Raw genomic sequence first — 22,807 nt, forward strand, 5'->3', positions numbered from 1 at the left:
CTCATATAGAGGTCAAAACCTCGCAACGAAATCAATTAATATGGAACGTTTATAATCAATATGAACGGGACATTTCACTAGTTTTATCTTATTATTATTATTATCTTTATCAATAAAAGGATTTATCAGTAAAAATTGTTATTTTTATTATTATTACTATCGTTATTATCGTTAAAGTTATAATTAGTATTATTATTATTATTATCTAATTATTATTATTATTATTATTATTATTATTATTATTATTATTATTATTATTATTATTATTATTATTATTATTATCATTATCATTATTAATATATATATCATTATTTAAAAATGGTTATTGTTATTGTTATTATTATTATGATATTATCATTAAAATAATTATTAGTATTATCGTTAATAATGTCATAGTAATTATCATTATTAGTATTATTGTAATTAAAACTAATATTAGTAACACCTAATTATTTTGATTACTATTATTGTCATTAATATGAACACGATATAAAAGACGATTAAAAGCTATTAAACGAAACGATTAGGAAATAATAAGTAAGAGTATCTTGATGAAATTAAAATATTATAAGATATTGATTTAGATAAAATTATCGTTCTTATTATTTTTATCATTACTATTATTATTAAAAGTATCGTTAGTATTAAAACTATAATTTTAACAAAAATTATCATTTTAATAGAAATGTCATTGTCATTATAAAATACCATTATTATTATCATTTTAAATAGAATTATTATTTTAAAGATAATATTAAAAAGTGTCGTAAATATTAAAGTTATCATAACTAGAATTATCATTTTATCATAATGTCATCTTAGTAATTATAAATATTGATATTTTTATTAATAAAATAATAATAATTATTATTACAAAATAATACAACTTTTACTTACTATTATTATGAATATTATTTTATCAAATAAATATGTGATACAAACATATTTTACTACGTGTAATAAAATTTCTTTAATAATACCTATCATATTATCTTTATGATATTAAATGAACTCTATAAATCTTATTACTTAATATATATAAAAGTATATTTTATTATATAAATTTTAATATAAAATTTTATTTATTAATAAATGAATTATATTATTTACTCTAATATTTTTTTTAAATATTTAAAAATATAAAACGACGAAATTTAAACTATATATTAATTATGTATAGATTTTGGAAATCATTTTGAGTCAAATTGACTTTTGTTGACCTATGCATGTTAGTCTCGAGCATTAGGATTATGGTACACTATGACTTGACCTAATTTGTTAGACAAACATTGACCAACACATAAATATATATAATTAATATAGGTTCGTGAATCCGAGGCCAACCCTGCACTTGTTCAATGACGTTATATGTATTTTTACTACGAAATACAGTATGGTGAGTTTCATTTGCTTTTTTACCCTTTATATTTTTGGGCTGAGAATACATGCGTAATTTTTTATAAATGTTTTACGAAATAGACACAAGTAATTGAAACTACATTATATGGGTGAATGATCGAAGCCGAATATGCCCCTTTTGCTTGGTAACCTAAGAATTAGTAAACTGATCTACTAATTGACGCGAATCCTAAAGATAGATCTATTGGGCCTAACGAACCCCATCCAAAGTACCGGATGTTTTAATACTTCGAATTCGTTTTTATCATGTCCGAAGGATTTTCCGGAATGATAGGGGATATTCTTATATGCATCTTGTTAATGTCGGTTACCAGGTGTTCACCATATGAATGATTTTTGTCTCTATGCATGGGACGTATATTTATAAGAACTGAAAATGAAATTCTTGTGGTCTATTAAAATAATGGAAATGAATGTTTATGATAAACTAATGAACTCACCAACCTTTTGGTTGACACTTTAAAGCATGTTTATTCTCAGGTGTTAAAGAAATCTTCCGCTGTGCATTTGCTCATTTTAGAGATATTACTTGGAGTCATTCATGGCATATTTTGAAAGACGTTGCATTCGAGTCATTGAAATTCACCAAGATTATTATTAAGTCAATTATAGTTGGATGTATTATGAAATGGTATGCATGTCGTCAACTTTCGTTGTAAAGAAAGTTTGTCTTTTAGAAACGAATGCAATGTTTGTAAAATGTATCATATAAATGTCAAATACCTCGCGATGTAATCAACTATTGTGAATCGTTTATAATGTATATGAACGGGTTCTTTCAGCAATCAAAGAAATTTCAAGAAAAAGTGGACGTGCGCTTCGGTAACCTTAAACGAAATTCAAAATAAGAGCTTTGAGTGGTTCTCGAATCGTTATCGCAAGAAAAAGTTCGAGTGGAGTCAATGGCTAGCGGACCCTTCATGCTATCTGAGCATTTAACCTTCGGTTTCATCCCAGATTCTCGTGTGTCCAAGCCAAAGTCATACTTCCAGTTTTTGTATATTTCATTTTTTTCATTTGTGTTGAGTTTTGCTGCTTGTATAGTCTTGTGTACATGTACATGTTATAAATTCTCTCTTTTTTAATAAACTATCATGGCTGCTTTTCATAAAAAAAAAAAAAAAAAAAAACTAATAGCTACAAACTACCACTTACAAATTATAAGCGACCAAATAACAGTTATAAATTATCAGTTAGTTTTGCCGAACATATTTACTAATAATTTAACCTTGATTGATGTATTTATGTATGTACTCAATTTTTTAAAGGAAAAAAATATATATACTTAGTGGTTGAATGAATCGAACAAATACATATAATATAATATATAATATATAATATATATAATTATATAATAAATATAAATAAATAGCTGTAAACAAAATAGAAAATATAATCATAAAAAAACGCCTTCTCTCTCCCACATAGACAAACATTATACGAAGAAAAAAAGTTTCCGATTGGTGAAATATGTAAGTGAGACAACAAACACTGTGTGCTTTGTTCATTCACATAGTTATAGATACACTGACGCTATATCTAAATCTAAGATGTCGACGAGCTTCAACAGTGGTCCTCGTAGTCCTGCCACCAGCTCTAGGTTGCAGTTGGGCGGCGTTGGTGGTATCTCCAGGGCTATCAGATCTTCATCTTCCAGAAAACCGCCGGAGCCCCTCCGCCGTGCAATCGCCGATTGTTTATCATCTTCTCTTATTTCCGTCCATGGAAGCTCCTCTGCCGTCATAACGGATGCTTCCAGGACCCTACGGGTACGCACCAACATTAATTTTGTATTTAATTTGTTGAGATCCCTTACTTTAACATAGTTCTGCTATCTAGGGTTTTATAGTAACTGTGTGATTTGGATCATATAGTTTTTATAAGACTGTATCCACATTGTTGTAATTGAACATGGAATTGTAATTTCGCTTTTATGTGTGCATCTTAGGTTTAGATGGCCGGTGTTTGGGGAATCATGTTGTTTGATCAGGTAGATGAAATTGATGGTGTTTTAGGTTACATACATAGCTTAATTGTGTTAGAAAGCTGGTTAATTTATGAATACTGGATAACTGAGTGAAGATTAGGTATTTTATTGTGAACATATATGTAAACAGATTTGGGAAAATATATCATGTTATTTCATTAAGGTTAAACCCTCTATTTATAATTGATGCAGTGCTAGGTAATATGATAAACTAGGAAACAAGATAACATATATTAGTATCAATCCTATCTTTAATATTTCCTCTCAAGTTGGAGTGGTGATGTTAATTATTCTCAACTTGCAAAACGTGATCCTCTTGAACATCAACTTCTTGAACTGCAGAAGTTGTGATGTGGTCCAGCGGTTGGTGGCCTGCCTCCTTTAGGGGAGGTCAGGAGTTCGACCTCCGTTGGCTACATATTAACCCACAATGAAGTTCCACCCATGGCAACTTTCCCACATCGCGTTTGGGGGGGTAACTGTGTAGGAGATGAACGCGTGGGTGGTTAAGTCCCCCTGGGTGATCCTAACAGCTGTAAAAAAAAAAAAAAAAAAAAAAAAAAAAAAAAAAAACCTTCTTGAACTGCAACTGTAATTTCTTCACATCCTGATTCAATTGGAAACGGACCATGGAGCGGGACAGAACAGGAACAAGGAATGGATCAGGAAAACATGAATTAGTATGATACCGAGTCATCCGGACAAGTACCGGTTCTGAAGTTCACACTTAAACTAGAACAGGAACAGCAAATCAGGCCAGGAACTAGGAATTGGAAATAAAATCTCAAACATGAACAAGAAAGGTAATTATTAGGAACACGAATAGGATCTTGAACAGTGATCAAGAGAGGAACAAGATGGGATTAGGAACGGGTTCTGGGAACGGATCTGGATCAGGTCGGGAACGGGAATGGACAGGAAAAAGTCTGAATATGGAACAATTTTCAGGATCAGGTTTCAAGACGTAATTATCTTGAACAAGACATAACAGGATCAAGAACTTGATCAACATGTTTCAAGACCTAAAAATCTTGAACGAAACAGAAATTGGAAACAGGATGAACACGAAACAGGATTTTGGGCTAGAATTTGAAACAAGAAGTGATGGTTAGGGTTACACCGGCGACGGATGCAGACTAGGGTTCCGGCAGTGCCACTGTCGGAGGACTGAAATCTAAGTTGTCTAGGTTTCTGATAGTTAGGGCTCTGATACAGTGTAAACAGATTTGGGAAAATATATTCGTGTTGTATCATTGAGAGGTTAAACCCTCTATCTCCGATACAAGAACTAAGATTTCTGATAAACTAAGAAACAAGATAACATATACTAGGAAACAAAATAATCTTATAGTAATATTGATATTATCTTTAACAGTATTTAATATGTTGTTTGTGTTATGTAGTGTTTATGAGTCGAGCAAGTGTCAAATGTACTAGTGGAGATTAATGGATCATCTGAAATGTATTTACGAATAAGATTGTTTTTAGTGGTCATTGTTACATAAACCTTAATCCAGATCATATTTACATTTGATATGGACCCTTAGCTTAAAGGGGATCAGATTTTACCCCCGCAAGGGTCCTTTAGATATTTAGGCTCGATGCTTCACAATTCGGGAAGAATAGATGAGGACGTGACGCATCGTATACGAGTAGGATGGTTGAAGTGGAAGGCTGCGAAAGGGGTGTTGTGCGACAAGAAGGTCCCCTTTAAGCTAAAAGGGAAATTCTTCAAGGTGGCAATCAGACCAGCCATGCTGTACGGATCGGAGTGTTGGCCAATGACGAAGGCCCAAGAGAGGAGAATGGAGGTGGCAGAAATGAGAATGCTTAGATGGACGTGTGGTAAGACCATGCTAGATATGATACCAAATGGAGTTTTTAGGGAGAAATTGGAAGTTGGGAACATCATCAACAAACTTAGGGAAGGACGACTTAGATGGTTTGGGCATGTTAGGAGGCGCCCACTTTTAGCCCCGGTTAGGAGAGTCGAGACCCTCGCCGTTGGCGGCTTAAGGAGAAGGGGTAGACCTAGACGTAGGATGGAGGATAGATTGAAGCTGGACATGAAAGAGCTTCTACTGACGGAGGACATGACTTCTGATAGGAGCCTGTGGAGGAGTAGAATTGGAATAATTGGGTAAGTTTTTTTTTTTTTTTTTTTTTTTTTTTTTTTCCAATGTTTATTATACATTTATTATACAACTACATATATAACTATAACTAGTTATTCTATAGCTACACTATATATAACCCTCCACATAGTATATATGCACCTGTATCTATTTATATGTATTTAGACTATATATATGTATCGCTGCATATGTTGGTTACCTATATATGTACCTATGTATCTATGTAACATGTATTGGTGTATGTATGTTTGTCTGTCTTGTTTCTGTACCTAAGTATATAATCTACGAATGTATCTATATGTATATATGTTTAAGCATGAGTTTTTTTTATCCATGCTCATGTGTGGTGCGTGTGTATATATATATATATGTATTTATTTTGTTTGTCTGTATGTTTACTTGATTTTAAATGGTTTTGTGCTCTGTATGATCCATGTTATTTGCCCTACTGTTGTGCATTACTGCTTTATGTGTTCTTTTTTTTGGTTACTGTGTATGGTTGCTTCTTGCTAGGAGCACATAACTCTTACAGGTACGTATCTTTTGCCCTATCTTTTCGTTTTTTTTGAGCACTTCTGGCCGGAGGTCCGTTTGGAAGCAATCTCTTTTGCTCTAGAGTAGAGGGAGGGACGACCTTATCTAGGCGCGGGTTCTATACCCGCGGCTGGAGTAGTGACTTCCTTCTAATCTAGGGTACGAGGAATGATTGTCTACACCCACCTCTCCCATACCCCACTTTTGTGGGATTGGGTGTTGTTGTTGTTGTTGTATGGACCCTTAGCTTACGCATATAGGAAAGTCAGTATAGTATGGTGTAAGATGTGAGGTTCAAACATATATAGTTACGAAACTTTAGTTACTACAATATAGAATATTTTCTTGAAATTAAAGAACCACATAAGTAAAAATAATAGTTATTTTAATTTAGATTTACTGAGGAGTGCACTTGCAATATTACATAATTGGTAATTGAATTCAACACCCTCAACTTAATTCTGTCACATAGTGATTAAATAGATAGAGATAGATTTGCACTATATTTTTGACAGAGTTCAGTGTGTGAAGTTTTGCCACCGTTACTTGTGCGGTGTAAGTGATTAAGTATTTATAGAGTTACTTATACTGGTAAGAATTGGTGAGGAGTGCTCACCAGGGTTATAATTATGCCTCTAGCTTTTCTTTTGTAAAATGTAATAAATCAAATTAAAAACGTTACAACAACAACAACAATACCCAATCCCACGAATGTAGGGTATGGGGGAGGTGGAGTGTAGACAATCATTCCTCGTACTCTAGACTAGAAGGAAACCCCTACTCCACTTGCGGGTATAGAACCCGCGACTAGATAAGATCGTCCCTCTCTCTACTCGAGAGCCAAGAGATTGCTTCCTAGAGGACCTCCGGCCAGAACTGCTCATCCAAACGAAATAATGCGGACATATGTACCTGTAAGAGTTATGTGCGCCTAGGGAGATGCAACCATACGAGGTAGCCATAAAAGAAGACTAATATAGTAGTGATGCACATCAGTATGACAGATAGCTTGAATAATATAATGCGCAGAGATATGAGAAACGTTATGAACACTTATTTTGACAAGTGACCGGATTTGCTTTCTTTATGGCAGGACTATTTAGCATCACATACAACTACTGACCTGGCCTACGGTGTGATATTAGAGCACACACTTGCGGAGAGAGAGCGAAGGTACTTAACATACATCTTTCGTTACTATAAGATATTTTCGTATGCTTTCATTAATGCTTGACATGCAGATATATCTACTCTTTGGCTATTAAAGCACTGGCTATAATATCGTGACAATGTTTAGGGTACAATAGCATATAATAAGTACCATTATGTAATTTGGTCTAGTTGATGTTGTTTCCCTTACTTGACATCAAGTCTGGTTGATAATAATGATACATACTTTTTGGGTTGAAGCTAGTATCGAGGATGTACCAACCATATGAGCGGGTCTTTTTTCTTCTTTTTTCCACTTAGATAGTCTATCAACAATGTATTGATGCTACCAATAGTAAACCGATAATAGCTATTATAGTTATATTGTGTTCTAATACAAAGTTTTTATCCGTAACAGCCCTGCAGTGGTTGCAAGGTGTGTGGCTCTTTTGAAACGTTATCTCCTAAGGTAAGTGCTCTTTATAAGGCTGCTTATTTTTGTTATTTCAATTTATTTCAGGTCAATTCAAGAATGTATATATTCATTAAACGCGATTGTCATGTTTCTTAATTATGGCTTAAAATGTTGATTGATTAGATTTTTTTAAATTATTGGCATTTCTTGATAGCTTGTCAAGAATGGTTTCTTTGTGCACACTGAAAAAACTATGATATTAAATTACTAACAGAGACTGATATGTTATCTTTTTTTTTTTTTTTTTTTGCAGATATAAACCAAGTGAGGAGACTCTATTAGAGATTGACCGTTTCTGTTTAAATATAATAACGGAGTGTGATGTCAGCCCAAGTAGAAGACTAACATCTAAATCTCCGACCCCACAAATCGGTGGTTCGTCAACTACTTTAACCGGATCACCTTTGCCCGTTGCAAGTTTTGCTTCAGGAGGACTTGTAAAGTCACTATATTATATTCATTCTCTTGTGGATCAACATGTTCCAAATAGATCATTCCAACCAGCAGCTTTCGCGGGTGCTAGTTCTACATCAAGACAATCACTTCCATCATTATCATCACAAATGAGCAAATCTTTTAATTCCCAAATTAGCCCTGGTATTGGTAAAGAAGCTTCTGAGATCAAAGAAGGTTCATCTTTATCTGTATTGGATTCACCAATACCTGAAGACAACGATGGAGTTGAAGATGACGACTTCATAGCCAGTAACGTGTTCAAATGGCGATGGCATGGGGACCCACAATCATCTTTACTTTCTACTGATAGGTACTCCCATATTTCTGTTATTAGATGCAATCATTTTACTATTATCATCATCATTATCATTTTTTTTACTGTTATTTGTCATAAAGTTTGTAACTTTAACTGTGTAGTGATCGGATATTGAATCATAAAGACATGAGCAAGCACAATTTTCTTGAAGTGGGTGCTGCTGCTCTTCTTTTAGGGGACATGGAAGCTAAAACAAAAGGTGAATTTTGGAGAAATTTCGGTAGCATAGATATGCCCTACCTTGATCAACTACTACAGCCTTCGTTACTCACAACTGTTACCAATTCTGCCTCTGCTCGGGCCCACTTGAGAGCCATAACCGCTTCTAAACGCTCCAAAATAGGCCCTAATCAGATTTGGTATGCTTGTATATTAAAACTTTCTTGTATTGCTGCATAATTCTTAATTGTCATCGATATTATCAACTCTATTGTAAATAGTGTTATAATTATTCTTGTTTTGCAGGGAAGATTCTCCTATGACAACCTTCCGTCCTCGTTCACGACCACTTTTTCAATATCGTCATTACAGGTATAACTACCTTACAAAGCTACAAGCTTTTTAAGTTTTTATACCTGTTACATACCTTAAAGTTAGGTTATTCTAGTAAGCAATTACAAAACTCAAACAACAAAAACTAAAACTGAAACATTGATAGAGAGAGAACTATCTCATGTGATGTACATATGTTTCTGTTCAGCATTTAATTTTTTTTTTTCTTTTATCTTTTTAAGTGCGGTTTACTTGCTCTCACTCTCGGTGCATTTAATCTTTCAGTGAACAACAACCATTAAAATTAAATCCTGTTGAAGTCGGAGAAGTTATAGCTGCAGTTTGCGCTGAAAGGCCATCTCCGATTGCTAATGTGATGACAGTCTCATCTAAACTTAGTAGCAGCAGTGGTAAACCATCAATGGATGTGGCTGTTAGCGTTCTAATCAAACTTGTAATAGACATGTATGTCATTATCTGACTATTCATTTGTTCATTGACTTCACTAGTTTACTTTTTATGATATGAACTTAATCTTTTAATACGTGTATGCATTTTTTTCTTCACGAAGTTTGATTATGTTGCGGAAAGTTATAAGCTTTTTTTATGTAGGTATGTGCTGGACTCTGGGGTGGCTGCCCCACTCTTGCTATCTATGCTTGAGGTTCTGTTTCTGTTTCCATTACACGTTCTTTGGTATTTTATATCTAAATGTTCAATTTAATTACCTTTTCCATGTTACACTTTCAGGAAATGCTTAGTTCTTCACAGTTGACCTCAAAAGTTCGTGCTTTTGACTTAATTCTGAACCTTGGTGTTCATGGTCATTTATTGGAACCACTTTTAGCCGATGATGCTTCCACCATTGAGGAAGAATACTCTCAAGAACCATACCTTGACAAAAATCTGTCAATCCAGGGTACGAGACAGCCAGATTACCTCAAGGCCCAAAGTTTATCGGCAATAAATAACTTCGAATCATGGATATTGTGCATTTTGTATGAAGTTCTTCTCCTTCTTGTGCAGGTAACAAAATTTTATTATATTACGTTCTCTTAAACTTTAAAAAATTCTTGTAAGAAGCTGGAAACATGTTGTATATATGGATTATGGACTATATTTCAAGAAAATGTTTCCACTTGCAGGCAGAGGAAAAGGAAGAACCGGTCTGGGCTTCTGCCCTCAGCTGTTTACTCTATTTTGTTTGTGATAGAGGCAAAATTCGGAGAAGCAGATTAAAAGGTCTTGACATAAGAGTGAGTTGTTTTGTCGTAATTTCATTGTTACATTCTTTTATACTTGCATGAAAAAAAGTTACCTTGTTTCAGTCTCAATAATAGGTATAGATATGATACATGATATCCTTATACACCCTGTTAATATATAAATTTTTTAGTAAGTTATCAGTGAGTTCGGAAATGGTACTGTCTGGAAGTGCTTTCTTATCTATACTTGTGTATATTCATACTTAAAATGACATGGCTTAGTCTTTCAATATACTTGGTGTGTGATAAATGATTCTATTCACAGGTTATTAAATTGCTTATACAAATTAGTAGGAGAAACTCCTGGGCAGAGTTGGTTCATTGCAAGTTGATTAATATGTTAACGAACATGTTTTATGAAACCCCTGAGGGGTCCACCACATCCAACCCAACATTTCTGGTGGATCAGGTTGATCTGATTGGAGGAATTGAGTTTGTATTCATTGAGGTACTCTATGCAATTCAATTTGAAATATTAGAGTCTGGTATCCAATCCTATTTAGTCTTTCGGTATGTTCTAAATACTGATTTTTTTATTGTTATTTTTTGCATATGCAGCTAGTGATCTCAAACTCTAGAGAAGGCAGGAGAAATTTATATTTGGTGCTTTTTGATTATGTTGTGCATAAAATAAATGAGAGTTGTATAGCTAGTGGAATTTCAGAGTATAATGATGATGAGATTCAACCAATAGCATCGTTGCTCACTCTTGCGGATGCACCTGAGGCTTTACATATTTCCGTCAAACTTGGGATCGAAGGCATTGGTGATATTTTACGGAGTTCGATATCCGCTGCATTACCCAGATACTCCAACAGTGAAAGACTCAATATGGTACACAATTTTTTTTTTTTTTTATTTTGATCCCTTAAATATTGTCATTACAAGAGTACCTTAGTTTGCTTGGTTGAATTATTTTAGGAGTTTGAAAACATATAGACAACGCCTTTTGGTTACTTTTGATCCATTTAACCCCTTTTGTTTTTGCTAACTTTCTAACATCGAATTCTTTTGACCCATTGAGTGAATGTAACCCGAATCGACCCGTTGGAGTTACAAATTATCTTAACTTGACCCATTTTCAAGAAAATGTACATAATTTGCCACCTTTAGTGATTTTCTGGGAAACATACCAACTCTTATGTCTTTATGATTTATTGTGTTTACGTTCTTTTATAGCTTTTGGAGAAGATCATGGAGAAGTTTGACTCACTTCTAAGATCATTGACTCACTTGGACAAAGAATTTAGTCACATGACAGAATTAACAAAATCCTACAAGTATCTAGAAAGCTTTGAAGGAGGAGTTTTGAGAAACAGTTATGGTTTAAAGGTGAAGCTTGCTTGGGCCACTTTACATTCCCTTCTTCATTCAGAGCGAGCTGCCATTCGTGAAAACGGGTATGTTTGGTTGGGTGATTTGCTTATAGCAGAAATAAACGATGACGGTGATTCGATATGGTCAAACATTACGAATCTGCAGAAGAGAATTAAACTTGCTTCTGTTAAAGATTACTCGCCCGAGTTAGATATTCCACTACCCATTTGGCTTATGTGTGGGCTTTTGAAGTCGAAGAATAATCTCATAAGATGGGGCTTTCTTTTTGTTCTCGAGAGACTTCTTATGCGTTGCAAGTTTTTGTTAGATGAAAATGAGTTACAGCAGCATTCAGTTAACAATGATACTCATGGGAAAACACGCCTTGATAAGGCAAACGCTGTAATAGACATTATGAGCAGCGCATTATCATTGGTGGCTCAGATTAATGTAACAGATCGCATGAATATTTTAAAGGTAGGTTCTTTTTGTAAAAATTTATACCCTTTTTTATTTACTTATGTTATATGAGTCTGTGAGGTTTATTGTGCGCCCGTGCGAGTGTGTGTGGGAGGGGGTAATATAGGAAAATGAAAGCCGTGTCGACAATCATATCTCTACCCGAATGTACGTGTAGTATTTTTTTTTTTTTTTTTGGAACATTGTATAAAAAGGTATTAACTTTCATATGTTTAAAACTTCTAGTATGATATTCCAATTGATGATTTTATATCAAATTGTCATTGTAGCCTTATTTTGACTCTTCGTTTATTGTTCTGCTTTGAACAGATGTGCGACATTCTGTTTTCTCAATTGTGCCTGAAAGTTGTTCCCGGAGACAAATCCTCATCTGCAGACACGTTACGTCATTCTAAGAGTTTTAATTACTCTGTTTGGAATAAAAATACAAGTGTGATGGAAGATCTTCCTGTAAGAGAGAACTTTTGCTGGGACCCAGTTGAAAATTGTAAGGGCAAATCTGGAAATAACACAAATGATTCTACCAGTGAGACTGCATCAATGGCGGCTTTGCTCCTTCAAGGACAGGCCATTGTTCCTATGCAACTGGTTGCACGTGTGCCTGCAGATTTGTTTTACTGGCCGTTGATTCAACTAGCGGCAGCTGCTACCGACAATATTGCACTGGGTGTGTCTGTTGGTAGTAAAGGCGGCGGGAACTTACCTGGCGCCACGTCAGATATTAGGTCCACCCTTCTTTTATTGCTGATTGGTAAGTGCACTGCAGACCCTGATGCTTTTAAAGAAGTTGGTGGAGAAGACTTTTTCAGGTAAATCTTTTATCTTTAGTCACTTAACAAATGTCAAAATGGGCGGGTGATGTAATGGATCAAAAATTTATCTTTCTTAGTTTTATCTTATTAGGTACTTTGTGTCATATGTGGCTACATAAAAATTTTTTGTACCTGTATGACATGTTAGAGATAAACCATAACCCAAATTGACCCATTTACATGGAAATGGGTAGAAATTGCACCAATTAGCTTTGTGTTTCTCACTTTCCACTTCTTTTCACATATCGTATCTTACTAAGCAGTTGAATGGTATTTGGCAGGGAGCTACTGGATGATACGGACTCCAGGGTGGCTTATTTCTCATCAACTTTCCTTTTAAAGGTTAATTAAATATTTATTTTTTTCTATCAATAAACTAATTGGCTGAACGTTGTAGCAATCTTATTGAAAGATGCTTTTTTTTTTTTTTTTTTTTTTTTTTTTTTCAGAGGATGATGACTGAAGAAGCAGATAATTACCAGCGTGGACTTTCGTCTCTTGTGTCCAGAGCTCAGCAGGTAAGCCAAAACGTAGTTTAGTCAAAGAAGTTACTCCTATTATAATTGTCATTAGTTGTAGCATTTTTGCAGATAGTTAATAAGTAACTAAGATCCTACTTTAGTAAAAAAAAATAGTGTAATAACAATAAAAATTTGATGTGCAGAGTGACAATGAGAAATTACTGGAAAATCCATACCTTCAAATGCGGGGTCTACTTCAGTTATCAAGTGAAGGTTTATGGAATTAGCTTGCACCAACTTTGTAGCTATTTAAGAGTCCCTTTTTATTGACTCAAACCTGAGTGGAACCGCTGATATCATGAAGTCGAAGATGCTTATCAGTTTGGTCAAGTTACTCGGGAGCTTTGTCTAGTCATGAACACATGAACTGCACACCATATTTAGTAAAGTGTGTTCTGTACAAATATTTGTTGTGAGCCACTCTCATACTTCTATTCTTATTCTTATTGCTTTGTTTGAACTTTTGATCCCGAGTTGAACTTTGAAAGCGGGTGTGTGCTGGAAATAAATAACCAGAATGCAAGACATCCAACATGCGTACGTCAACTTGTACACTCTCATTTCAAGTATCAACTAAGGCGTTATCTCTAGGTACTTCCTCTCTATGTGTGTGTGTGCGCGTGGGCGCATATATGTTTATATATATTATTTTTGTTATGATACAATTTTTATTAACTGATGCTTTTCTATACTAACAGAAGTATTTACCATCAGCACATTAAAAAGTTGAAGGCAGTTTTCACCCCTAGGATTTGTGTTCATTCCTGTACAAGATGAGCGTTAAGAGTTGATTTTTTTTAGTTCCGTTTTTGACGTTTGACATGTTTGGAGGTAAGTTAAGTCGAGAATAATTATCAGATCAGCAACCGCAAGACCAGTCTGGGTGCTGCAGTCATAGTATATTAACATTGAATTTGAGAATTCGTAAATCATACAAGTAGAATTGAAACATTTTGAAAGGGTTTTGTTTGTGTTATGGCATGGTACAGTACATATCTTGTTATTTATGTAACTTTAGATGTGTAAATTTATGCCTTTTGCTGTAATTTTTCAGTTGATTTTATTTTGGGGTTCATTTTTCCTCCACAATTTTGTAACATAGTTGTTTCCTGTATTTTACTCTCAAATGTATATACAATCCCTGTTTATTTAATTTGTTTCAAATTTGATTGCTTTCACATAGTTTTGCCTGCTTTCATTTCAACAATAAGCAATAGAATATGATAAATTGAAGACTGATGTAGTAAAAAAAGGATTAGCTACACATCTATCTATCTATGCATTATATAAAGCGCTTGAAATAAATCTTACGTGTCACAATCAGATTCAAATATGCCACATGTAATTACCTCATTTAATTATGCCATGTGTAACCACCATATTTTTCTCTAGAATAAATTTATCATATTTTTTTTACACCATATATTTCTCTAGAATAATCTTACTATATTTAATAAACTTACCATATTTTTTCTCTAGAATAAACTTACCATATTTTTCTATTGAATAAACTTAAATATGTTTTAACAATTTAATTTTATTTTATTATGAAAATAATCGTATTATTAATAACACGAAAATATAGCTCGATATCTATTATTTCGGGGTATTTTCAACTCTGGGTAATATATTTTCTTTTATTTCTGTAGCTACCACCACCCGACCATATTATTATCCATGTTAGATATATGATTTTATATATAATTTAATGACCATTTAATTAATATAAAATATAAAAAATGATAACATGTACTCGGTTGTTAAAAAGAGTATATCTAAAAATTTGCACATCATGTGATTAAATAGTTTATATTTATTATTACTACCTAACTAAATAATTATTTGCCTCTAGCAAAACATTTGTATCAATATTAGTATTATTATGTAAATATAACTCAATTAGTATGTTCATTTAACTTAAATAATAATAATGCAATGTAGTTTTGATTAAAGCGATTGATTTCTAAACAAAAAAACTCGAAAAAGCAAAAAATAAAAAAAATAAAAAAAATAAAAAAAAAAAATAATAAAAAAAAAAAATTCGTCATGCTTTGCTAAATATGTTGTTTTATGACTTTTATGTATCAAGTTATACTTATCAATATATATATTCACAACTAACATAATACGTCTCCTTCAATAAATCTAAATCAATCGCAAGAATATATAACAAATCCTCAAATCACGGGCTCATAAAATGATTGTTTCTTATAATTGATAATTTCTTTAGTTATTACGTTTTCGTGCAACACACGAACACATAAAACTATAGATCAATTGCACATATCCTCAAATCATGGGCTCATAAAACGATTGTTTCATGTAACTAATAAAATCATTTCCAGGCAACGCTTGGGCTCATAAAACTAGTTAGAAAACATTTTCTTATTAACAACTTCACAAACTCACTGGACATGAAAGCTTTTGCAAAATCACCAATTTTTCATTAAAACGGCATTCACAACCCACAGAGCAAAAAGTAAGTTCACCATCCGTTAAGTATTTAAGATCGGTTAATGGCCTACAGGACTGAATTACAGCTAATCTTGCTTTCAACATGTAACGGGTCAAGTACAATTTTCTAGTTTATATGCATTGCTTCAAGACGATATTTCTCCAAATCAGCATCCAAGTCTTCCACTGATGCATTCTGAGGCCGAACACGACCCTGGTCCTTTGCGTATCCACACGATCCATTACCACCACGCTCTTTCCCTCTTCCAACATTTCTCCCTCGCCCGCTGCCAAATGACAAAAAATGACAAACATTTTAAATTGTTTCGAGTTAAAACACATACCAAAAGAACTATCTCCACAAGGGCACTTTTCAGGATCAGTAAAGCTAAGTAACAAATAAAAAACGGGCAGGGTCAGGTGGCTGTCTTAAGGGTCCAAAGTTTCAAGTTCTTTATAAACATATAATGTATGTATATTGTCCAATAATAACACATCTGTTTAGATATGAATAGTCATGTTAATAATGCAATGACTAGTTTAATAAATTAGAAAAATTATACCTTCTAGAAATATTGGTGGGATTATTTCCTGTTATATCCTTTTGCATTGGAGCAATAGGAACAGGGGTAACAATTTTTACTCCGACCAATTCAAGTTGCATAGGTTGGCCATCAAGTTGTACGTTGTTATATCTCCTCATTGCTACAACCGCATCTGACTGGCGAACAAAAACAACTTCTGCAGTGCCCTGTCAGAATAACTCTTATATAAGACACTAGTAGATGAAACAATATTTGCAACAAGTGACAATTTCCACCCAAGTACTTGTAAATCGGGTAATTCAGGCTTTGAATTATTCCCAAGGAGTAAAGGAGACACGATATTTAACACACTACCGTATTTTTAATAAAGAAAAATATTTGATGCACCAACTGTACATAGTTTTTTTAAATGGATTTTGAAACCCTAAACTCTAGTATACCTTTGATCTGCCACTTCTATCATAATGAATTGCGTAACGTTTTAACTCTCCGACCTCAGAAAACAGCACCTGCATATAGGCCACATGAGTATGATGCTTAAGACTTGTGCATTAAAATTATTCTGAAAAAGAAAATACCCAATTTGGACTTAAAAAGCAGGTCACCTTAAGAACTTCATAACAACCTGACATCATAACACCTCATTTGAACTTATATAAAACGTACACAGACAACAGATTTGTCCAAAATAATGATACTTTCACGTGATAGAATCGGCAATCACAGCAAAATAACTAAAAATCCCAGTACGAAAAATAACGTTACTAAAGTTTATAGATCTATAGATCTACAGAGTATTATTCATATACATGCTGCTAATAACATGTTCATATATTCATTTACACATAGATTACTATCATACCACGAAACCAAGTACGTAATAACTATATTTATGGTTTAAAGATGTTACGCTTGTTGTTCCCTTACCTATAACTAATGTTTAAAGTTCCCTTAGCTGTAAATAATGTTCAAGTTCCCTTACCTATAATAATTAATTTTTTAAAACATATTTACATTTAAATACATAATCAGATTTACAGCATAAAAAATAAAATACAACAGCACTGTATAATGAGACATCTTCTATCATTCATCAACACCTTTTATACAATCAACTGACTTTCTACTTATACGATTACAACCATAAAGCTCACCACATCAACATAATTCAAAAGAAATATCCAAAGTCCAAAGACACCCCTAATAAAAATCTAAAATAGCATTCAAATTCAATAACATTTATGAAACAAAAGCATCAGATAATTACTTCTTCAACACAAATAAGCCACAATAAAGTTAAAACAACTGCGTGTGTATAATTATATATATATATATATATATATATATATATATATATATATATATATATATATATATATATATATATATATATATATATATATATATATATTTACCTTAATATCCTCATTAGTAACTTGATAGTTCAAGTTAGAGACATAAAGCTTTGTCCCTGCTTCAGAATTACCCTGGTCTCCAACCAGCATTTCTTGCACATGATAAACCTGCAACCATGACAGTTAAACCCTAAAAATTATATACACACACAGCAAAATTTATGTTTCGCACAATAGCGCCTGATTTAAGTATTAATAGTTCTCATGTCGACCTATTTTAGGTTTTAACAACTAAACTTCCCCAATTCTATTGTGTAACAAATAAGCACAATGTAGATGAAGAAATATGTTACAAATGTAACTTTTTCCCTTAAAAAAAAACACCCTAAAATTCACCTGTGGGACAAAGTAAGGGATAGGACGGCTCATGGCTCGGTTATCAGAACGTCGGGTCGGGCCAGAAGCAGAAACCGAACCGAGACCACCGCTGCGGCCATGACCACGGCCACCGGGTCTGAAAGTTGTGTTGGTATCGGATCTGCCGGACTTTTTGTTGTTCTTGATGATATCATCGAGTGACATGTCAAGACCTTCCGTCATTTGTTGGAATGAGATATGAAAATTTTTGATGTTAGGGTTTTTGATGATGATGATGATGATTTAGTGATGAAATGATGAATTTTGGGGGGAATTTGGAAATGCCAGGGGTTTAAGTGAGATTGGAGGACACGTGTAGGGACAAGATTAAATTTTGTTTTGACGTTGTAGCTGCTTTATATGTACGCTTTTGGCCATTGCGGTACCACCCACACTGATTTTGCAGCCTTAGAGCACACGGCCATTTTTCACCGTTTTGCAAATTCGACGCCCGGGATATCTGTACCACCGACTCGGCGTCGGCGTTAAATCGCCGTCGACCTCTGCCGTCTTCAGCCACCGTCGCCTCAACAGCGTTGAAGAATGGTTTGTTTTTTTATTTTTTATTTTTCTTCCTTCTTTTCTTCTTTTTAAATTAAATAAATAACATTTAATATTAAAATTAGACACTGAAATTTAACCTTGAACGTTTCACCTGTTGTCTTAGTGTTAAATCTCAGTATTAAGCTTAACATTGAGATTTAACGTCGAGCCCAGTGTCACGACTCCTGAATATTAGTAGAGCAGAAATATAATTGATGTTATCATTTCGATATTATACAAGTTAAACTTAACTAGACCTATTCATATACACTTTCAAGGTCGAGTTAAGAAAAAAAAAATATCTTTGACCCTCTGAACATGTGTTTACAATTTCAACCATACTTACCTCAAAGGGAATTGCGCTAACAAATTACCTCCCATGATAACTCAAATGTGGAGGCACGGGACCGAACGCATGAGCAATACATAAGTGGGTCCAATGATTAAAGGTATCAGGTACTATTTATGCCAAGGCGCATTGGTCTCATTGAACTTGCATTAATATAAAATATTCTCATCATGGTACCATCTATATAGTCTAATAAACCTCTAATATAATGATGTCATCTTTTAACTAATTACATTTTAATTTCATAAATGATGATATCATTAGTATTTTATATATTAATTCTATTAAATCCTGCTTAATTAATTAAATATTAAAAAACACGATAATGCCATAAAAAACATACAAAATAAAAACAAATTTTACGATTATTATGGAAAGAAAATAAAACACCCTTATGACTGTATGTACAATATTTGAAACATTATGTACAATCTTATGGTAAAACATCATATTTGAAACATTATGTACAACCTTAGGATAAAACACCCACATGATCATATTTACAAACTTTAAAACAAATTGTACAATCTTCTAAAGAACACCCAATGAACACATTTACAAATTTTAAAGTACGTTGTACAACTTTATATAATAATTGTATTTTTATTTTCTAAAAAAAAATTCAAAAACCATTTATTATTACTAATAATTATTATTAAAAATATAAATACTCAACTTTGAACAAACTTTATTATTATTATTATTATTATTATTATTATTATTATTATTATTTATTTTTATTATAATAATTATAATTATAATTATCATATTATCAATATTCAAATATGAATTCTATTTACGAGATTAACAACGTTACATACGTATGCGAAAATACATGTCTCTATATATTTGTAAAAACAACAAGTTTCTTAGTCGAATCCATGGTTCTACGGGTCATAAAAATAAATGACTTTAACATTTACATTCACTTAATACCTAAACATGTCATTAAATTGTTTCGTTTAAACAAACCCGTGACTCCACGGGACATTTCACTAGTAATACAGTATATCTAATAAGATTTTAGTGTGATTGACATTTTCTAAGTTGGCCAACCGGCCCAATCTTATATTATATATATATATATATATATATATATATATATATATATATATATATATATATATATATATATATATATATATATATATTAGGTTTTTAGCCTCTACGATGTACGGTTCTTGAAAATTATTTATAATATTACTTGTAATCAGCTAAATAAGTGGTGAATGATACATACTTTATGTGATGACCCAGAAAAATGACATTAATAAATTAATTACAGGATAAAATGTTTCCTGCACGATAAGCAAAACATGTTATGATGAGTCTTAAAACTTTTGAAATGTTTTCATACATTCATATTACCTTTCGACCATTCTAACGATTCACGGACTATATTGTGTGTGTGTGTATATATATATATATATATATATATATACATAACTAACTTGAAACTATAAGAATTAAGTGTCTTATGAAACACCTTATCAAAGTATTACACATACAATTTTATACTACAAACTTATTGGTTTTCAAACCAAATATATATTAGATATTTAACGACGTAATAAAACTTATTATAAAACGTATTATTGTTTATGTAATACAAGTAATTTTTAATATTGAATTCTATAAATAAATAATAAGTTATTTAGTAATGTTAAATTATGATATGTACATGTAAATATAAATAAATACGGAGTATATGAGTTAGTTGATATGTCACTCATTTAATAAATAATTTAATTAATTTAATAATAATTGTGAAATTCTTCTTTTGAAATCAAAGTTGGTTGGGTGTCATATTGTAGAATGTAGAATTCATATTCATATTAACAAATAAATTAGTTGATAAGGTAGAATTAAATTAAAATATAAGATACACTTTACAGCTTATATCCTTATCAATTCTTATCAATTTAGTCTTAAAGGTTGATTAAATATGTGACTAATAATTAGTATGTGAACTATTAAATAGCACAAAATAAATATACACACTTTGCTTAAGTAAATAACTACCAAGCATAATTATTATCCTATATATTATTTTAATGAAAAGTATATTCAATAATAACTTGCAAGAGATTTTGATAAGATCTTATTACACATGTGATTTCAATTTTAATAGAAAACACTAATATAGACAAAGAATGATGTGGAAAGTGGATACCACCTCTGGACTTATCCCTCAATTAGCTATCAACTTTGCTATTATATATATCTACTTTACATCCCGTGATTTCAAAACGCAGTCCGTGATTTACCACTTTTAAGGCTATATATATAGACTTATATCCATAACTCATTCACAAGAAATCCAAATTTATTTATACACTAGTAACCACCCACATCATTCATTCAAAAATCAAGATAATTAAGAAACAAAGGAATCACGTTGGGGAGTACGATCGTATAACTCGATTTCTGTTAAAGGTTGAAGTCTACGGTTGTACGTTACATGTTACTGTCACGTTTAAGTGATTTATTGCTGAAGCTTTCACTTTAGTTTATAGATCCCTTTTTAAATGCTTTAAATATTTTTGAGCTGAGAATACATGCACTTTATTTTATACGCAATGGGCACAAGTACATACTTAATTCTACTCTGAGTATAAACCGAAAATCACTTAGCTTTGATAACTAGTAACTGCCAGTACATATGATGTAGACTGATGGGCGAGAGTAATTGTATATGGATCCATAGGGCTTGACATCCCTGTCCGAGCTAGAGCGCTAGCCTTTTAACGGACGTATGTTACTTGAGATTACGACACGTTGGTTTGCATGTATTAAAACAATAGGGGTAATTATTATTATAACATTAAGTTTAGTTACCAGGGTGCTCTGTTACTTAGAATCTATTGATAAACTTTTGATGAAATCTTGTGGTCCATCTTATTATACTTACTCGAGCAGTAAAACCTATAACTCACCAACATTCGTGTTGACCTTTTTAGCATGTTTTATTCTCAGGTCCTTAGACTGCTTCCGTTGTGATGTGCTTGTTGCCTGCATGGAGTCTCTCATGCTTTGTATAAAGTTTATTGCATTCGAAACAAAACTACGTTGTGTAATAAATAATTTGATTGTGATGTCAACCTGTAAAATAAAGACTTATGTATTTTGGGGGTTTTGCTTATACTTAAGCACTCGCCCACATGTTTATATCTTTCTATGTTTAGAAAGTCACTTATTTTAATGAATGCAATATTTTATCAAAAAGTATCATATAGAGGTCAAAACCTTACTATGGAATCAATGAATAACGTGCCGCGTCAATAGCGATTTTGACGGGTTGTTACAGTTGGTATCCGAGCTTGAGGTCATAGGAAACCAGAAATTGCATTAGTGTATTTAACTGGTAATTGTTAGGATGCATTAGTGAATCTGGACTATGACCATATCTGTTTTTACCGATTTTTGCTTATCATCTTGTCAAAAACACTATATATGATATATTTATATGCTAATGTAATTGTTGTTTCAATTATGTGATAGATGACTTCTTCTAATCCTATCATTTTGTACGACTCGGAATCGGACAATGAATCTATCCTCTCTACAACTAAAAAGGTTGTTCCAATATTTATTAAAGAAGAAATTGTGTTGGTCGGAGAATCTCAACTCCCGGTAAACCCAGAGGAGGTCCCAGCTCCACCCAACCCAAGTTTCCCGGAACCACAGTATTAATTCGATGGTACCGTGATCCCTGGAATAAACGAGGGCCGTCCATTTCTTAACGAACATGGACACTGGGCCAAATACACCGCCGACGGGCGGGTT

At 32.8% G+C, this 22,807-nt stretch overlaps 2 protein-coding genes across 2 annotated transcripts; one reads left to right on the forward strand and one right to left on the reverse strand.

The window, feature by feature from the left end:
- The first annotated feature begins 2,855 nt into the window (after positions 1 to 2,855).
- On the forward strand, positions 2,856 to 14,496 carry LOC139861346 (uncharacterized). Its single transcript, XM_071849719.1, has 18 exons — positions 2,856 to 3,188; positions 7,169 to 7,248; positions 7,643 to 7,693; positions 7,953 to 8,465; positions 8,573 to 8,830; positions 8,937 to 9,002; positions 9,249 to 9,428; positions 9,576 to 9,627; positions 9,714 to 9,989; positions 10,109 to 10,219; positions 10,494 to 10,676; positions 10,787 to 11,062; positions 11,408 to 12,022; positions 12,335 to 12,834; positions 13,119 to 13,179; positions 13,287 to 13,355; positions 13,502 to 13,949; positions 14,057 to 14,496. Exons 1-17 carry the CDS (start codon positions 2,970 to 2,972, stop codon positions 13,583 to 13,585), a joined length of 3,594 nt encoding a protein of 1,197 aa, XP_071705820.1. The 5' UTR covers positions 2,856 to 2,969; the 3' UTR covers positions 13,586 to 13,949; positions 14,057 to 14,496.
- Positions 14,497 to 15,799: 1,303 nt separating this feature from the next.
- LOC139863104 (THO complex subunit 4B-like) lies at positions 15,800 to 18,363 on the reverse strand. The gene is made up of 5 exons (XM_071851748.1): positions 18,109 to 18,363; positions 17,773 to 17,880; positions 16,798 to 16,866; positions 16,376 to 16,563; positions 15,800 to 16,099 (listed from the first exon to the last, which is right to left on the reverse strand). Exons 1-5 carry the CDS (start codon positions 18,310 to 18,312, stop codon positions 15,940 to 15,942), a joined length of 729 nt encoding a protein of 242 aa, XP_071707849.1. The 5' UTR covers positions 18,313 to 18,363; the 3' UTR covers positions 15,800 to 15,939.
- Positions 18,364 to 22,807: the final 4,444 nt, after the last annotated feature.

This window comes from Rutidosis leptorrhynchoides, chromosome 8, assembly GCF_046630445.1.
Source record: "Rutidosis leptorrhynchoides isolate AG116_Rl617_1_P2 chromosome 8, CSIRO_AGI_Rlap_v1, whole genome shotgun sequence".
NCBI lineage: Eukaryota > Viridiplantae > Streptophyta > Magnoliopsida > Asterales > Asteraceae > Rutidosis > Rutidosis leptorrhynchoides.

Coding starts and splice junctions, on each gene's coding strand:
- LOC139861346 (XM_071849719.1), top strand. CDS start 2,970: ATGTCGACGAGCTTCAACAGTGGTCCTCGTAGTCCTGCCACCAGCTCT. Junction 3,189..7,168: donor ATGCTTCCAGGACCCTACGG/GTACGCACCAAC, acceptor TCTTTATGGCAG/GACTATTTAGCATCACATAC. Junction 8,466..8,572: donor TCTTTACTTTCTACTGATAG/GTACTCCCATAT, acceptor TTAACTGTGTAG/TGATCGGATATTGAATCATA.
- LOC139863104 (XM_071851748.1), bottom strand. CDS start 18,312: ATGACGGAAGGTCTTGACATGTCACTCGATGATATCATCAAGAACAAC. Junction 16,564..16,797: donor ATAGAAGTGGCAGATCAAAG/GTATACTAGAGT, acceptor TTATTCTGACAG/GGCACTGCAGAAGTTGTTTT. Junction 16,100..16,375: donor CCCACCAATATTTCTAGAAG/GTATAATTTTTC, acceptor GTCATTTGGCAG/CGGGCGAGGGAGAAATGTTG.